Here is an 18376-nt window from a genome sequence, read left to right on the forward strand (position 1 = left end):
TTGTGCTGCAGGTGAATTCTGCACATGAATGCGTCCTCCTGCACCACCAGGTCAACTACCACAGCTTCAACATTACCCATGAGCACTTGCATCAGGCTATCCAGCTGAGTGTGGCGTTTGCACCATCAGCCAACAGGCCATTTCCCATCATGCTGCTGTTTAGGTAAACCTGCAGTGACATAAGGTTTGTGATGAGTTTATCCAGGAGAGAGATAACGTGATTTAAACTCCCGAATCTCTGTGTCAGGATGTTTAAGAGGCCGACTCCCAGCATGCACCACGTGTGCAGGATTCACCGCTGGAAGAGCAACACCGCGCGTATCACTCTGCCCTCCAACTACCTTAGTGGTAAAATAAATAAATCAGGCTTGTGTTCATTTACTTTTAACAAACTGATCTTAATTAATTAATTTTTTTCCAGACAGGCATCCTGTGAGTATTTTAAACGTTGCTCCAGAAATGTAGACGTGTACATCATCAGCATAACTATGAATTTTCTGGTTATATTAAGCAAACAATCTAAGTTTTCACCAACCTATGAAACAGGTTTCATTTACAAAGTTGTCAAAAAAATGTTTCAGTCATTATAAAGTCAAACTTATTATTATTTTTGCTTCTCTTTTTTTGTTAGAATGTTTAAAAAATGGACTTGCCAATAATTAAAAAACACTGTCATTCCAGCTCCAGGAGTTGGTTATCTGGCCCTTCTGAATGCTGAGTTTGAGAAGCCGCTCAGGTCCAACTCCATGGGCAGCCCGGTCCCCTACACGCTCACACTGGACACCAGCCTGTGCTTATCCTGGGACAACCAGCAGGGGGTCTGGACACACCACGGCTGCAGAACGAAGCAAACGGACACAAAGAAAACAATCACCTGCAGGTACGGTGTTGGACTTTGGTGGACATTACACTGACTTACATCCATGGGCGCAATTTGGTGGGGGATAGGGGGGACATGTCCCCCCCACCTTTTCAACCAGGCGGGACAGACTATGGTATGTCCCCCCCCACCTTCTGACATATATGTGTGTACTTGAAACATGCTATGCCAGTCTTATGTGTAAAACCATGTCAGAATAGTATCTTTGTTTCTGCAAGTTTGTATTTTTAGCAGCATTGACTTGTTTACAACACCTGTTTCTTGTTTGTCACATTCGAAATTTTCTGGGACTGCATTTGTCCAGATTTGAAACCAAAAATAGTTGCCTATAGGGACTAGTGTCTACACATAAGTATCAGTGGACCATATGCTAATGTACTAAATTCTGAAAGTTAGAAAAGGAAATCAGAAACGCTATCTGGGACCTCAGAAAGCCCATCTGCAATTATTGCTTGATCTCCAAAATCAGTCTATGCAAGCGAAATTATGTTCAGTATGAGTGTTGTCATTAGTGCCACTTCAAAAATTAAATCCATGATAAGTAATTTATCCTAAACTTATGATCTGTTGTTTTTTCAAACTTATGCAAAAACAAATCTTGAGAAAAAAAATACAGTATGCGATAGTTAATAATTATTAAGAGCCTGTTCTTTCATATTTATGAACACATTTGACCACATTGCAGTTGTTGTTGTTTTTTTTTTAATGAAAACTTAACCTATCATTCTTTTTGAGTTCTACACATGTGGTGATACCTTATTTACACCAGGATGTTAATAAAATCAATGCTGGCTTACTTATATCCACAGTTTCAAATTGCATAAGTCAAATGGTGTCCACTTTATGGTCTTCTCAAAACATTAAAATTACTGTTCTGGATGCTCAGAATGCATCTGAGCTTATCTAGAAACCGTTGGCTTCTGGGGGCCTAAAGTGGCCCCAGACCCCCGGCCTATGGGCTTCGGCCCTGCGAGCCTCGCACTTTGTCCCCCCAATTTCTAGTTCTAAATTGCGCCCTTGCTTACATCAAGTTCGTGCAGGCTGACAATAATCAGAGTAGGGTTAAATGTTGAGCATCACATCCTTGGAGTTGGGATCTGAGATGGAATCACTGTAGCTCTGATCTAAACATCATGAAGTAATCCTAAAGGTTAGTGGCTAATGTTTGTGGGGAATTTTTATTTTATTTATGTATTTTTTCTGTCCATAAACATGAGGTAATAATCACAATATGACTGTGTGAGAAAAAGTTGGTCAACACACACAATGCCTAAAAGTACACAAATACTGCTAGAAAATAAGTTGGGAAAGAGTGCATGCAAACAGGCACTTGTGATTTTTATTTCTTGTACCAGTTGTGACCATTTGAGGCCGCTAACGGTAGCACAGCAGCAGATCCAGAGCAGCCAAGAGTTTCTTGACGTGGCCTCATTCTTCAGGTGAGCTGATTCAAGTTTAACAAGAACTGTTGGAGCCTCCTAAACCTTCACTTTGTTCTTTTATCATTATCATCGTTCTTTATTCCCAGCATCCTTCTCCACAGGGGGGCGCAGTTCCATGAAAAAAAAAAAAAAATCCTCCAGTTGACCTGAAAATTTTCATAAAATGTTTGTGGATTCACTGAAGACCGTCTGAGGTCATACTGAGCTGGATCTGGACCCAGAGTCTTTCTTTTTTGAAATATTTCATTTTCAGATGTATTATCTTCTGTCTCCAGACGACCTGACGGCGATGTCATAAAATGTGTATTTATTGAAAGAATGAAATGTGTTGGCTTCTGTCTTTAGTGACATGACTTCCACTAAGGGCATTGACCTTCCTCTGGTGTCTGCTGGTTTCAGATGTGGACCCGGGTCTGAAAAATATTTTATAAGGATTCATTTCCACTAACAGATGGGTCATGTTGACACTTTGGCTTTTGTCTCCTCATCCTGAAATGACAAAAACAGAAAAATACTGATAAGTGCTGATGTCTCCTAGTCTTTATGAAACACAGAAATATGTTTTGTGAGGCTTTGGTTTAATAACCTGAGGTCTGATTCTGCTCCCTTGCACTCTTTTGCTTGTGCCCACTGCATAAATATACTTTTCTTTCACATTTGACAGCTAGAGGGCACTAAAATGCCTCAGCCAAGGCACAGTAATCTGTCAGTCGAGCTTTGTGATGCCGTAAGGCAGGTTCTTAAAAACCTCTTCTAACATTTAAAATAAATAAAGAGCATTTTTGCAGCAACTCAGAATGTCGGCCACAGTGCGTTCAGCCTTTCTCTAACCTGAGAACCATCTCTGCACTGTGTGTCTCAGTTCTTTTTTGAGACCTTTTGTCCACAACCAACCAGACTCGGGCTTTCTCAGTCAGTTCACTGAGGCAGTAATCATGAAATAAAGAATTTAAATCATGATGATCTAAGCAGCTTTGGAGAGAAACAGACTTTTTCTTTCACTTTGCGCTAACGTCCACCTTCTTCATCTCCTCAGTTTGTCTGCTGATTTTACGGCGCTGGCCGTGGTGCTGCTGTGTGTCGGCCTGCACATCCCAGTCCTGGTGCTGTGTCGGAGAGCAGACATTGTCTCCAAGAAGAGTCAGAGAGTCCATTACCTTCCCGACAACTGTCCATCAGACAAATATTTGTACGCTGTAACCGTCCACACGGGTCTGTGCTCTGCAGCCAGGATGAGTGCAAAGGTGAAAATGTGTTCATCTGAGCTGTTCATTCAGCCCAGATGCTCAGCACAGCTCCAAATGGGACACTTTTCTCACTCAACATGCTGTAATACAAGCAGCACTGTCGTTTAATCCTCTTCATGCTCTCTCCTTCCTCTTCTCCCGCTCTGTCCATTCCCGATTCCTAATTACATGATTTTGTCACCACCTGTTCCTGTTCTCTTCCACACATCCCACCGTCTCTGTTAGCTGTCGATTTGTTGTTGTTTTGATGGCAGGGACCATTTTTACAACCCCAAATCAAAATGCAAATTTAAAAAAAAATTATTTTAGTGATCCTTATATTTACTTTAACTTCTGTTTCACTCCAGACAATATGAACCCATAATATTTTATGTTTTTTTATGGCTAATTTCATTTCATTGCATTTGTTTATATACATAGACCCACTAGAGCTCTTGGTGAAATTCTGTTTTACCTGCATTAATGGTCAATGTCCACCAGGTGGAGATATGCCATTCAAGACCCTTGCGACAGGATAACGAACATTCTGTTACTTTTATAGTCAGGGGTGCACATAACTGGTACACATCGTGCTTTTATGTGCAAAAAAAAAAAAAAAAAAAAAAAAAATCATTGATGCACAGCAGAGGGAAACACTTTTCTTACAATCTGTCATTGCTTTCCTCTTATGAAGTGATTCCATTGTGTTTTCTGCTGCATATCATTTAGTATTAGCATGCACAACCACCATGAGTACCAGTTATGTGCATGCCTGTTTATCAATCAATCAATCAATCAATCAATCAATCAATCAATCAATCAATCAATCAATCAATCAAGTTTTATTTCTATAGCACTTTACAACAGTTTTCACTGAACCAAAGTGCTTTCCAAAGGCACCAGCTAAAGATAAAATAAAAAGAACAGTATGAAAAACACACACAAAAGTATAATAAGAGCATCCAAATAGAATAAAAATAGACAAAAAAGTGTCAAAGCAATTATGTGCAAAAAGCTGCCCTGAACAAGTACGTTTTTAACTTAGCTTTAAACAGAGGCAGGCTATTAATTGACCTCAGTTCAGGAGGTAATGCATTCCACAACTTAGGACCTGCTACTGCAAAAGAACGATCACCCCATTGTTTGAACCTGGACCTGGGAACCTCCAGAAAGTTTTGGTCAGCAGACCGAAGTGCTCTGACAGGGTTGTGTGTTTTTAACAGGTCACATAAATAAGAAGGTGGAATGCCATTTACAGCTTTAAAAACAAACATTAACAGTTTAAAATCAACTCTTAAACAGACTGGAAGCCAGTGCAGGGAGTAAAGTACAAGAGTGATGTGGCTGTGCTTCCTGGTGTTGGTCAACAGGTGAGCAGCAGCATTCTGGACCAGTTGAAGTTGGTTTAGGGAGCCTAGAGTGATACCAACATAAAGTGCATTGTCATAGTTTAGTTTAGTTTATAGTCATAGATGCCTGTGACAGTTGGGACCAGGGGCATATATTCTAAATATAAGGATTAAATCATCACTTTTACAGCCAGTTTTAATGATAATAAGGTAAGATAAACTTTATGGTCCCTCTCTGGGAAATTTGTCTTGGGGCGAAGCACAGGAAGCTACCACATACAACAAAAACAGACTGTAAGGGCCACAAAGACAACAAGGACAATAGTACAGTGCACATAAGTACAAATAATTAAAGCGCCATAAAATCGCAGTGCTACAAGTCAGGAGATGGATACATGAACATTTCCAAGTCACTGAATACATCTTAGATTTCATTTGTATCAATCATGAAGAAATACAAACAGTATGGTGCTGTGCGGTAAATCTGTTTCAGGTAGGCAGTTTTCAACCATGCTGAAATGAGACAGGTGAGGGAAGCCACCAAGACACACATTACAGCTCTGAAAAAAAATGATAGGCTTCTGTGGATGTGAGTGGGGAAGGTGGGAATGGTGCAACATCCCAGTAGAGAAGGATTGTAAGACAGGAATCCAGGTCAGATCTAGGCTCAGGTTTCCCACGCCGCGTGCCCTGTGGAAAACTCCAGCTGAAATTTTGCATGTTCTTTTTAAGAAAATCCTCCACTATACCACTTCATCGTGAAGCTTTATAACTGGTGATGCAATTGACAAAAGTTGCCCTTTGCAAAGTTTCTCCAATTACAGACGCCTGGAACGCCTTCACAGTTGTCTTGGTGGCTTCCCTCACTATTTTGCAATGCTTTGATTATGACATTCTGCTTTACCCATTTACCAGGTTTATATAGTGCTGTATGGGGATGCCAGGTTCTCACAGACTAAAGAACTACACGTCCCAGGATACAGCCTGTTCAGGAGGAACTTTCGGGACACATTCATTCTCAGGTAAAATGCAAATCCCCAAATATTACTCTGTTAATGTCTCGCTGTACCGGTGTTGTGTTCATTTCTGTTCCCTGTTGTTTTTGTGGCACTGCAGTGCAGCACACTGTCTGGGCTCAGTGTGGGGGGTTCACATCTGGCATGACAACTCTGGACCCTCCTCAAACTGGTACCTGAAACAAGTGGAGGTATCTGAGGTAAGAATCATCTTTTTAGCACGTGTGCCATCTCTGCAATCACCGAACTTGATTAGATTTCCTGCTTTAATTACAGGTGACCTGTGAAAATGTCAAGGGTCGTTCTTGGCGTTTCCTCGGCGAATGTTGGCTGGATGTTAGTCAGAGTGACGGACGGGTGGAGAGAGTGCTCAGAGTCTGCAGTCAGGACCTGGGTTTTACTGAGGTAGAATGCTTTGCATGCATACACCACGAACTCTCCAACACCACCAAACATCTTTTAATTGTGCTGTTTCTGCGCATTTTCCTGCAGATTTTGTATCTCAGACTTTGTGACTACTTGCCTGACTTTCACCTCTGGATTTCTGTGTATACCTGCCCCCATCCCACCGCGTTCACACACACTCAAAGACTTGGTGTTTGTCTGCTGCTGCTGTCTGGGTACGCTGGTGTCAACACACTGATCATATCCCAGATGGACGAGCAAGTGAGTGGATGAATCCTCCGCCCGCTGCAGGTGTGTGAGCGTTCTCAAACTGCCCATCAACACTTTTATTGGATGTTTTTTTCATAGTTGCCTTTTGCTTTTGGAATTATCGACATATCAGCCGTTTCGGTCATGACGGGAGCATTCAGTGTGATGGCAGTGTTGCCGGCGGTGACAGTGTTATCGCTCCTGTTTCGGTTCAGTGAAGTCGAGCTGATGGGATCAGGAATCATCAGGAGCAGGAAAACTGAAAATGGCTGTTTGGAAGGTGACGTTTTGGATTAAGATTTCTCCTCCAAGTTTAAATTTTTTATTATTATTAATATTTCAGTTGTGTCTCTTGGTTTTGTTAATGGGTTATGCAGCTTTCATAAAATATGGTGAAAAATTTGGGGTTGTCCAAAACAGAAACACCAACTTAGTTTTTGTTGTGGTGTATAAGATGTGTTGTTTTTCTTTTTTTGTGGGGTACTGTAGCTCTGCTGGGCCACCGCCAATTTTGCTGTACCCCCCCCCCCCCCCCCCCCCCCACACACACACACAATGACACTATTCAAAAAAAAAAAATCACACATTTGTAATTAATAATGACAATTATAATGACCATTCATATAGGACTTTCCCAGCAATCAAAATACTAAACTAAATAAACTCTAATAATAAAAAGTGCACTTGAGTCCTTATTTTTTTAATGTCCAAATGTTCTCAAATGTGAATATTTTCTGGTTTCTTTCCTCCTCTCTGGTAGTAAACTGGATATGACAAACTGAGTGCATCGTCTTTGGCTGTGAGAAAGATTAATTGCCTTTTTTTTTTTACCATTTTTTGATATTTTATGGAACAAATCAAATGCAAATTAACCAGTCATGAAAAAAGTTTTAGTTGCAGCCGTAGATCAAATTTAAACATGGGGTTGAGAGTCCAGGTTGTGATGACACTCACATTTCTTCACAGGCGATCTTTCAGTGAATGGCGGCGTATCTGAGCCACGTGTTGCCTCCAGTGACCTTCGTCAGTGGGCGGCAGAAGCTTGGAAAAGGAAAAACCAGGTGGCACTGTTTTCCACTTCTGTTTTTCTTGTCATAGCATGTTGCTGTTCATGTCCCAAACAATTAAATTTAGTTTTTGATTGTAGGCTGCAGATCTGCCCCCAGTTTCCAGTGAGGATGTGGCAAATAAAGACACAAACACTGGCGTTATGAGGAAGGAGGACAGTCTAGTAGGAAAACCCTGTTTGAAACAGGAAACTAATCCTTCATTCCTGAGGATGGAGAGCAGCAGAATTCAGGGAGACCAGAAACATCTTTTGTGTGGCAGCAGAGATGGAGAGTTCGTTCTCCAGAAGGTGGCAGAGGTTGAGGAAGGTGGCCATCACCAGGCAGCACGGTCTGGTCACAGCGGTTTGTACCAGAGCGTGCCTGGGAGCAGCGTTCGATTCCAATGGTGTCGCCGGCTGGCCTGGCTGCTGTGTCTGCTGCTGTCCGTCTCCTGCCTGGTCCAGTCTGCGTCACTGGGGATGAGGTACGAGGCTTTTATGAGGCTGTCAGGTTTATTAGTGTGCTGGTAAAACACTCCCTGGGTTTTTATTGTATTGCTGCTGCAAACATCTCTGCATCCATTAATGGTGATAATTTGCATTTGACACCATGTCAGACGTCACCAGGCCGGTAGAGGCGGCGTCCCACTCTCAGGTACACAGGAAGTGACCAGAATCTTCAAACAGCAGAAAACTCTTGTACACTTGCTCATCCACTTGCCCACATGTCAGTTCACCGGGCAACTTTTGGCATCAAACTTGATGCATTTTTGGCGCTGTTATTGTATGTCCTCAGTGCTGGTGACCTCACCTTTTGTGTTAGTGATTATGACAGATTTTGGGTTTGGTCCTGAGGAACTGTCAACCTCATAAAGTTCATTCTGTGTCACCTCGAACCTGGCTCCTCTGCCTACAAACCTGCAAACAGAATTGTGGGACGTATGTAGGAATCACAGCGTCTGTCTGCGAGTCCTGTACACTAAACTCCTACTAAACAGGCCGGTTGAATTCAGTGAAACTTCACACGGTAGCGCTCCATATAAAGATGTGCACGACAAAAACAAATTATTTAAATCAAAATCAAATCAATTTTATTTATATAGCGCCAAATCACAACAAACAGTTGCCCCAAGGCGCTTTATATTGTAAGGCAAAAGCCATACAATAATTACAGAAAAACCCCAACGGTCAAAACGACCCCCTGTGAGCAAGCACTTGGCAACAGTGGGAAGGAAAATCTCCCTTTTAACAGGAAGAAACCTCCAGCAGAACCAGGCTCAGGGAGGGGCAGTCTTCTGCTGGGACTGGTTGGGGCTGAGGGAGAGAACCAGGAAAAAGACATGCTGTGGAGGGGAGCAGAGATCAATCACTAATGATTAAATGCAGAGTGGTGCATACAGAGCAAAAAGAGAAAGAAACACTCAGTGCATCATGGGAACCCCCCAGCAGTCTAAGTCTATAGCAGCATAACTAAGGGATGGTTCACGGTCACTTGATCCAGCCCTAACTATAAGCTTTAGCAAAAAGGAAAGTTTTAAGCCTAATCTTAAAAGTAGAGAGGGTGTCTGTCTCCCTGATCCGAATTGGGAGCTGGTTCCACAGGAGAGGAGCCTGAAAGCTGAAGGCTCTGCCTCCCATTCTACTCTTACAAACCCTAGGAACTACAAGTAAGCCTGCAGTCTGAGAGCGAAGCGCTCTATTGGGGTGATATGGTACTATGAGGTCCCTAAGATAAGATGGGTCCTGATTATTCAAAACCTTATAAGTAAGAAGAAGAATTTTAAATTGGTCTTGGCTATGGTGGACATGTTGGAGTCTGATTGATTGAGTGTGTGAACAGGTGTCTTTTATACAAGTAACAAGTTCAAACAGGTGCAATTAATACAGGTAAAGAGTGCAGAATAAGAGGGCTTCTTAAAGAAAAATTAACAGGTCTGTGTGAGCCAGAATTCTTGCTGGTTCGTAGGTGTTCAAATACTTATTTACAGCAGTAACATACAAATAAATTATTAAAAAATCATACATTGTGATTTCCGGATTTTTTTTTTTTAGATTATGTCTCTCACAGTGGACATGCACCTAAGATGAAAATTTCAGACCCCTCCATGATTTCTAAGTGGGAGAACTTGCAAAACCGCAGGGTGTTCAAATACTTATTTTCCTCACTGTATATACATCAGATAAGGACGACTGATTTTGCTGTCACTGTTTTCCGTCCTGTAGGTTCAGCCGTGGCAAAGCTCTCATGTGGATTCACTCGCTCTTCTTCTCCCTGCTGTCGTGCATCTTCTTCATCCATCCAGTCATGGTAAACTTACATCAGAAATGAATCCGCATGTTAAAATGATTAACTTTCCACTGGATGTACTGATTTTTGTGCATTTATTTTTCCAGATTGTTGCTTTGGCAGCGATAGTCTCTCTCTGGTACAGAAACAGATCTGATTTTTACAGTATCACAGAGTTTGAGATGGAGCCTATGACCCTCTGGAGCCCAGATGGTGGTAACGGTCCAGAAAAGGAGCAAAGATGCTCAGACTTTGAAGGGGTGACTGTCGTACTGCTTTCTGCGCTCCTCCTTTCTCAGTCATTTGTGGGTTTATTTTTTATTTTTTCCTCTGGCAGCTGCTTCGAGCTCGACAGCGCTCTCGTTTCCTGCATCACGTGCAGCCACCAGCTCCAGCAGAGCTGAAGAAAACACGCAGAAAGAAACAAAAAGAGGCGCTTATTGGCAGAACACTCAGGTGTGTGTGTGTGTGTGTGTGTGTGTGTGTGTGTGTGTGTGTGTGTGTGTGTGTGTGTGTGTGTGTGTGTGTGTGTGTGTGTGTGTGTGTGTTTGTGAGTTAAATTTAAAGACTTGTCTCTGTGTGTTTGTGGGACAGAGATTTGACGATGTGTGTCTCCATGTTCCTCCTGATGCTGTGTGTGACCTGCAGCAGCTCCTTCACAGACCGTTACCACCACAGTAAAGGTGTCAGGAAACACTTTCTGAGGTAACACACACGCTGTAACCAGGGTTTCAAACTGCCAACCCACAGGCCTGAATGTGCTCACGCTGACTTCTGCTGGTTTTGTTTTTGGTTAACTGTCCGACGGTTGAAGTCGCCCTCCTGAGAGGACGGAACCTCCAGTGTTGAAGCTGTTACCCACAAATAAAAATACACACACAAAAAAATAACTTTTTTTAAGACAACCACCTCCCAAAGGCAAACTTATGACAAAAAAACAAAAAGAATATAAAAGAAATAATACAGAATTAACACTCCCTCGTATTATGACTCTTATTTTCTACTAGAGCGCTTTGTTAAATTCTGTTATTGTAACTGCATTAATGGTAAATGTCCACCAGGTGGAGATATTGCTCCATTTCAAGAACTTTGAGTACAGGCTGCTGTGGGACACAATGAGGAACCTGTTAGTGAAGCAGATAACAGAATATTTACAGAGGAATCTTTCAAATGGTGAAACAAGCACCAAATTCGGCACAAATAGGGGAAACGGGGGCACGGTGAATCACGGGGCACAGTGAATCAGTAGCTATACCTACAAAACTACATATATATTTGCAGCAGTTATGCCATATTTTTATGCATAAAGACATCCCCCTTATAAATTAGTGTTTTGTTTTTGGATACATTAAAGGTAAACCTAAGTGACAAGTGAAGTCAGTTTTTCCTGTCAAAAGTAAATTTTGTAGATGTCAGTGTCTTTGTATTTATTTCTCACAAGACTACTAGAAGACTACCCCGTCCATCTGATGAGCATGTGTTATGTCTTCTCCAGACTATCAGCTATTTGATAACATGACTCGTGTGTCACATGCACCCGGGGCACAGTGAATCGGGGATACTTTTTCACTGTGCCTGTGATTCATCGTGCCCCGGTTTCCATTACATATTTTACTACTTTCTATAAAGTAATTTGACTATAGTTGCACACATTTTTTAAAGTTAGTACTGTAAGTATGGATATTTTTTTGTCTTATTTACAAGGTTTTTGTGTCGGTCTGCTTTGAAAATGAAATAACCAATAGATAAATTCTGTACATCTTTGCACACTGCCTCTCAGGCATCTACTTGATCCTTCATCCATAACTGCTAATTTCACATTATGAATTTGTCACAACACATGTATGCTTAAAGCTAAAAACAAAACAAAAATCATACGATTTTATAATCCGGAAATATGTTTTGTGTTTCACAGGAGCCAGAAAAATTCATTTATGTCCACAGAAAAGTATGAGGACTGGTGGAAGTGGACGCAAAGCAGCCTGCTGAATTTACTCTACAGCTCCGACTCGGCAAAGGTACACTGAAGCTCCTAAAAAAAACAAAAAAAAAACTGAAAGGGTCATATCCACAAATTCTGAATGCAAAGTGGAGAAAAATAATCTAATTTCCTCTGACCTCAACAGGGCTGGATCCAGAGTGAAGCAGCATGTTCAAACATAGAAATGCTGACTCATTGTTTGGGTCTTTTGTCGCTTTTTATGTTTCCAAAAGCGATTGTGGTGTTAAAACTCAAATTAAGCATGTTAGTAGTTACAAATGTACCAGAGACAACACTGGAATTTATCTGTTATCGGTTATCTGTAACTTCCGATACATTTTTGGGTGGTTTATCTTTATCAAAGATAACTTTTCAGTTATCTGATTATCTGTTATCGAAGTAAATTTTTTGGTTATCTGTGCCCACCACTGATTATACTTCATGGACCATAGTGAACACTTCTTATTTGTATAACTATGATGTCCTAAAAAACAACACTATAACAAAAGTTGACTGTAAACAGGATCAAATTTATTACCAAAATCTTTCAATTATACCTGAGTCTATATATGATTTTTTTTTTCAATTGATAAATCAATAAAATCAATAAAAACATTTTAGTGGATTGTAGTTGCAACTACAGTCCACTAAACTAATTGCATCGGTCCAAACCGGTCTGGATCCGGGCCTGCTCAACCTGTTAGTCATTCTGTGCCTTTATAAATATGAAAATCAAACTCATAAGATGGAAATTTGTTTGAAGTGCTAAAAGGAATGTGTGTGTGTGTGTGTGTGTGTGTGTGTGTGTGTGTGTGTGTGTGTGTGTGTGTGTGTGTGTGTGTGTGTGTGTGTGTGTGTGTGTGTGTGTGTGTGTGTGTGTGAGAAAGAGAGAGCTTTTGTGGTTTTGGTCCAAAATCAAAGCTTATAGTTCTAATTTTCTCTTCTTTCATTAGTTTGACACCATTGGACAATCGCAGGTCCTGATTGGAGAGCCCGTCCTGTCAAAGACGGACAGGCCCGGCGCATTTCAGGGCCAGGTGACTGTTCCACCACTCGGCTGACCTTTAACCTCTCAACCTTCCTACAAACACTTACCTTTCGTCCACAGTGGTCCACTCGTATTTAATTCAGATGAACAAATGTGGTAATATTTTGAAATTACAGTTATTTACAAACTAGAAAAAATAACTGCAGAAATTTTGTCTCCTGGAGTTTGCTCTTTTACGTGCTATAATTTGTAAGCGCAGTTCAAAGATGTTGCCTGTAGAGGGAGCTGTTTCACCAACATCAGTCAGTGGCTTCAGAGAGAAATAAACCTGCCACAGTGTAAATGTTAGTGTGTATGTTTTGTGTCTTATGTTGTTATGTGTTCTTGTTGTTGTTGTTGTGTCAGTTTGGTTTGACAGCTGCACCTTCTTCAGAAAGTCTTCTTTCAGTCTGGTCTGGGATTAGAGTGCCTACTTACCCAGACTCTGATGGCCCGGTTACCATGGCAGCGCCTCGTCAGACTTGTGGTGATCTTAGCTGCGCCTCAGGATCGACTGTTAGAATCGGTCTCGGCCACACAAAGTGAGAAACATGAACACACACCTAAATCCCAAATGGGAATCTCAGAGCTTGAGTCCATTAGGATTTGGGTCCATCTGTCTCTTCTGACCAAATTTTAATAATAATAATAACAATAATAATAATAATAACTAGCACGTTGTCCGTTGGGATCCACGGGCTCTAGATTGAGTAGTATTTAAAAAATAGGTAGCTGACATTTTTCAAGGGTGGTAATAAAATATGCAAAGTTTCTATAATGATTTGGAATGATGTGTGAGTCCAGAGTGTACATGTACACAGAGGCCACATCGCTTTTGAATGAATGAATGAATGAATGAATGAATTTATTCAGCACACACAGATCCAAAATAATAAAAAAAAACATACAAAGAAAGAAAGAAAAATAATCCCACAATGCACCCATGTGCCCGAAAAGAGTGTAGGCAGAAGCAAAACCTTGTAAACGCCCACCCCTTTAACCAAAAATAAAACGTCTACATATGTATATAAAATTATACATATACCTAATACGAAGCATAAACTGATCCCTGAACTAAGATTTCAAAAACAAGCAAGCAGCAGTGCACCAAAAACAAGACAAAAATCAATAAACCTAATTTAAAATACTATAGCAAGTAATCAGGTTTTTTTTATTTTTTTTTTTTATTTCAATTTATTTTCATTTGGAATGGTCTATTTGAAGAGTTTCAGTCAGGGTTTAGAATTCATCATAGTACAGAAACAGCATTAGTGAAGGTTACAAATGATCTTCTTATGGCCTCAGACAGTGGACTCATCTCTGTGCTTGTTCTGTTAGACCTCAGTGCTGCTTTTGATACTGTTGACCATAAAATTTTATTACAGAGATTAGAGCATGCCATAGGTATTAAAGGCACTGTGCTGCGGTGGTTTGAATCATATTTATCTAATAGATTACAATTTGTTCATGTAAATGGGGAATCTTCTTCACAGACTAAGGTTAATTATGGAGTGCCACAAGGTTCTGTGCTAGGACCGATTTTATCCACTTTATACATGCTTCCCTTAGGCAGTATTATTAGACAGCATTGCTTAAATTTTCATTGTTATGCAGATGATACTGTTATGTGTCGGACGCGGTCGGAGCACCGACCCAGCACGAAATAAGCAGAGCACGGTTCAAAAGATAACAGAATTGAATAATTATAATAAGTGCAGTGATGAACAACCAAAAATGTCCGCGGTCTGGTGAGGTGAAAACACGGCGCGCTCTCAGCAGCGCAAACGGTCCGGAGCCACAGCAGTTCAGACCCAGGGACCCCGCCAACACCCCCCCAGGTGGCCACGACAAACCGAGTTTGTGAAGAAAGAAAACATGAGGTGAGTCCAACACTCTCCACCCAGAGAGACACAGCTCAAAAGGGTGCACACAATCAGCAAACACTTCCTGGCTTAAATATATATCAGCTTCTCACCCTGCAGGCACGGAACAACTCAGTTCAAAACTCCACTGCAGCAGAAGCTGATTAGACAATTAACATAATGTGACAGCTCAATAACACAAGGTGTGAGGGACACCAAATCCACTGTCATTACTTCATAAAAGTCACCAAAACCAAATTACCTCAGGAAGTGTGCTGAAGACAGTGAGACCTCACCCAATCCTCCTTCACAGACTGTGGCGTCAAACCTGGAGCGGTCTCTGCGTCCGTAATGGTGAGATTGTTCTCCTGACGTCGATCTCACACGTCTGCTCACAAGGTCGAGTCTCTGGCAATCACACACTGTGCATTCAAGGTTTAAGTGCAACAATCTCTGATCAAGACAGAATACACCACAGCTGTGAGCCCTGATGACCTGCACGTGATAACAAGCCTCAGGTGTTCAGGGTGAGGTCCTAATGCTCAGCCACTCAGTCCTGAATGCATACCACCTGGTGGGAGAAACAGAAAACAAAAACCAAGCCAGCCAAACACCCCAGCACACAACAGATACCCAGCTTTATCTATCCATGAAGCCAGAGGACACACACCAATTAGCTAAACTGCAGGATTGTCTTACAGACATAAAGACATGGATGACCTCTAATTTCCTGCTTTTAAATTCAGATAAAACTGGTTATTGTACTTGGCCCCACAAATCTTAGAAACATGTGAAGTGAAGTGACAGTTTGTTAGAATCAAACCATTTCTTAAACATTTGTAGTTCCCTCTCCAATGTGTCCTGAACCTGTCTCAAATGATCCCCACTACAAAACACAGTCATGTCATCAGCAAATAAAATACAACTCACAAACTTGGAAACTAAACATATGTCATTAATATATCAAAGAAACAGCAAAGGCCCAAGGACTGAGCCCTGGGGCACTCCACAAGTAAACCTCAAAAATTCCAAATTTATCCCATCCAAATGAACATATTGATACTTACTGTATAAGTAGCTGGCTATCCAATCATGTGCTAATCCTCTGATGCCATACTTCCATAATTTATCCAATAATAAGATATGATCTATAGTATCAAATGCTTTTTGTAAGTCAGAAAAAACCCCTACGGTGTATTGTTTGTTTTCATTTGCATTTATGATATGTTCCACAAAATCAGTTACCGCACTGAGGTCGTATGATTTTTCCTAAATCCATATTGCTGCTCATTTAGTATGTAAGGCCGACCCCCTTGCTGGAATGGTAGGTGAGTCCAGAATGTAATTATCACGTCCATTGTTCACTGTTGTGGCTGGCGTGCCTGGCTGGCTTTTGTTTGTCTTCTGTTTCTGTCTTTTGGTTTTCCTTCCAGGTGGTGCGCATTTGGGACTGAGTGGCTGTGTGGCTGAGTTACCAGGACCTCACCCTGATCACCTGAGGCTGATCAGGTGCAGCTCGTTCAGGACTCACAGCTGTGGTGCATCTACACGGATTGGAACATGGTAGCATTTAAGTCTGGAGTACACAGTGTGTATTTGCCAGAGACTCAACCTTGTGACCAGACGGGTGAGATCGTCGTCTCTAGAGCCATCTCATCATCAGTGGATGCAGAGAACGTCCAGGTTTGATGCATGGTCTGTGAAAGAGGAGGGGGTGAGGTCTCACGCTCGTCAGCACACTTCCTGAGGTACGTTAGGTTTTGTGACTAACTTTTATACAGTCAGTAAATGTGGTGTCCCTCACACCTTATTATATTGAGCTGTATGTTAGTCGTTTAATCAGCTTCCACTGCAGTGGAGTTTTGTGAACAGGGTGTTCCATGCCTGCAGGGTGGGAAGCTGATTTGCAATTAAGCCAGGAAGTGTTTGCTGTTTGTACACCTTTGAGCAGTCTCTCTGTGTGTTGAGTGTGGACTCACATAATGATTTCTTCTTTCACAGACTCGGTTTGTCGCGGCCACCTGGGGGGTGTCGGCGGGGTCCTTGGGTCCGAACAGTTTCTGGCTCCGGACCGTTTGTGCTGCTAGGAGCGCACCGTGTCACCACCACGCCAGACCGCGCACTCTTTTGTTGTGTTTTTTTATCACGTCACTGTTATGTATTAAATTCAGTTATCCTTTGTACCGTGCTCTGCTTATTCCATACTGGGTCCTTCAAACGCTGGTCGGTTCTCCGGGCTGCGTCCGACACATAACAGTTCACTGTTGTTATGTAATATCCATAATTTCTCAAAAAATATTTGTCCTATCAACTTTCTGTTTTCACAGCATTCAACCTTGACCCAAAATAAATAAGCACACAAAACGGCAAATGTCAGCTCTCCCAGTTTGTCCGTGGTTGAAGTTATACACATGTACACAGAGGCCACTTGCCTTTTAATATATAGATAATAAACTGTAAAAGTATTATGTAATAGTGAAAGCAGAATTATAACAGTTTTGTGGAGCCACTTAAGAGTCACATTGTGTGCGTATGTTTCTTGGAATACTTTTGTTTTAAGTTAAAACTGTGTACACATCATCTTGCAGCACCACTTCCATTATGTTGTCATGCAGAACTTGTAAAAATTTTCATCACTTAGATTACAGTAGGAATTCAATCATGACCCTTAGGGGGCGATAGAGTTTTCATCAGCAGGCACAAAATTTTAAATATAAAAGGAAACTACAGGAAAATAAATTCTGTTTTGTTTTTCAAAAATCAAAGTTATATACATTATTATGGCAAAACATATTTTATATTTGTGTGTCTGTTGTTGTGGATGTGACAGAAATGCAACATAATTGTTGATGTAAAAATGTTTGTGATTCTCACCTGTCAATAACACACAGTAAAATCTTATAGAACAACGCGAGGAGAACGTGTCCACAGACAGTGGGAGAAGAGGAAAACTACAAGGGTGGAAGTAACAGTCGGGACTTTGAATGTTGGCAATATGGCTGGTAAAGGGAGAGAGCTGGCTGATATGATGGAGAGGAGAAAGGTAGACATATTGTGTGTGCAGGAGACCAAGTGGAAGGGAAGTAAGAGCAGGAGCATCGGCAGTGGGTTCACGTTGTTGTATCATGGTGAGGACAGGAAAAGAAATGGTGTTGGGGTCATTTTAAAGGAAGAGTGTGTTAAGAGTGTGTTGGAGGTTAAGCGAGTATCTGACAGAGATGAGTGTGAAGTTGGAAATTGAAGGAGTGATGATGAATATCATCAGTGCATATACCCTACAGGTAGGTTGTGAGATGAAGGAGAAAGAAGATTTCTGGACTGAGTTAGATGAGGTGGTGGAGAGTGAACTCAATGAAAGAGTGGTGATAGGAGCAGACTTCAATGGGCATGTTGGAGGTGATGGTCTAGTGGTTAAGGCGTTGGGCTAGAGACAAGAAGATCCTTGGTTCAAATCCCAGTCTGACCAGAAAATCACTAAGGGCCCTTGGGCAAGGTCCTTAGGGCCCTGTCCCACTGGCGTTTAGGAGGATTTGCGGATGGAATGCGCACAAAAGTGGCCCACATCCGCCAAACAACCGCAATAACTGCGTAACATTCCTGTATG

The 18376-nt window shown here is 41.5% G+C and overlaps 1 protein-coding gene across 1 annotated transcript in view; it reads left to right on the forward strand.

The window, feature by feature from the left end:
- Positions 1 to 18376, forward strand: part of LOC117520911 (polycystic kidney disease 1 like 1-like) — a 66550-nt gene that overhangs the window by 25338 nt on the left and 22836 nt on the right. Inside the window, exons 22-39 of the mRNA XM_034182256.1 lie at positions 12 to 163; positions 248 to 348; positions 682 to 880; positions 2236 to 2319; positions 3359 to 3566; positions 5813 to 5919; positions 6014 to 6113; positions 6190 to 6318; positions 6406 to 6579; positions 6667 to 6861; positions 7715 to 8100; positions 9839 to 9923; positions 10010 to 10041; positions 10161 to 10358; positions 10497 to 10607; positions 11752 to 11920; positions 12837 to 12939; positions 13221 to 13452. Of these exons, the coding sequence (XP_034038147.1) occupies positions 12 to 163; positions 248 to 348; positions 682 to 880; positions 2236 to 2319; positions 3359 to 3566; positions 5813 to 5919; positions 6014 to 6113; positions 6190 to 6318; positions 6406 to 6579; positions 6667 to 6861; positions 7715 to 8100; positions 9839 to 9923; positions 10010 to 10041; positions 10161 to 10358; positions 10497 to 10607; positions 11752 to 11920; positions 12837 to 12939; positions 13221 to 13452 (2765 nt within the window). The remainder of the gene's footprint in view (positions 1 to 11; positions 164 to 247; positions 349 to 681; positions 881 to 2235; positions 2320 to 3358; positions 3567 to 5812; positions 5920 to 6013; positions 6114 to 6189; positions 6319 to 6405; positions 6580 to 6666; positions 6862 to 7714; positions 8101 to 9838; positions 9924 to 10009; positions 10042 to 10160; positions 10359 to 10496; positions 10608 to 11751; positions 11921 to 12836; positions 12940 to 13220; positions 13453 to 18376) is intronic.

The sequence above is a fragment of the Thalassophryne amazonica genome, chromosome 1 (assembly GCF_902500255.1).
Source record: "Thalassophryne amazonica chromosome 1, fThaAma1.1, whole genome shotgun sequence".
Lineage (NCBI taxonomy): Eukaryota > Metazoa > Chordata > Actinopteri > Batrachoidiformes > Batrachoididae > Thalassophryne > Thalassophryne amazonica.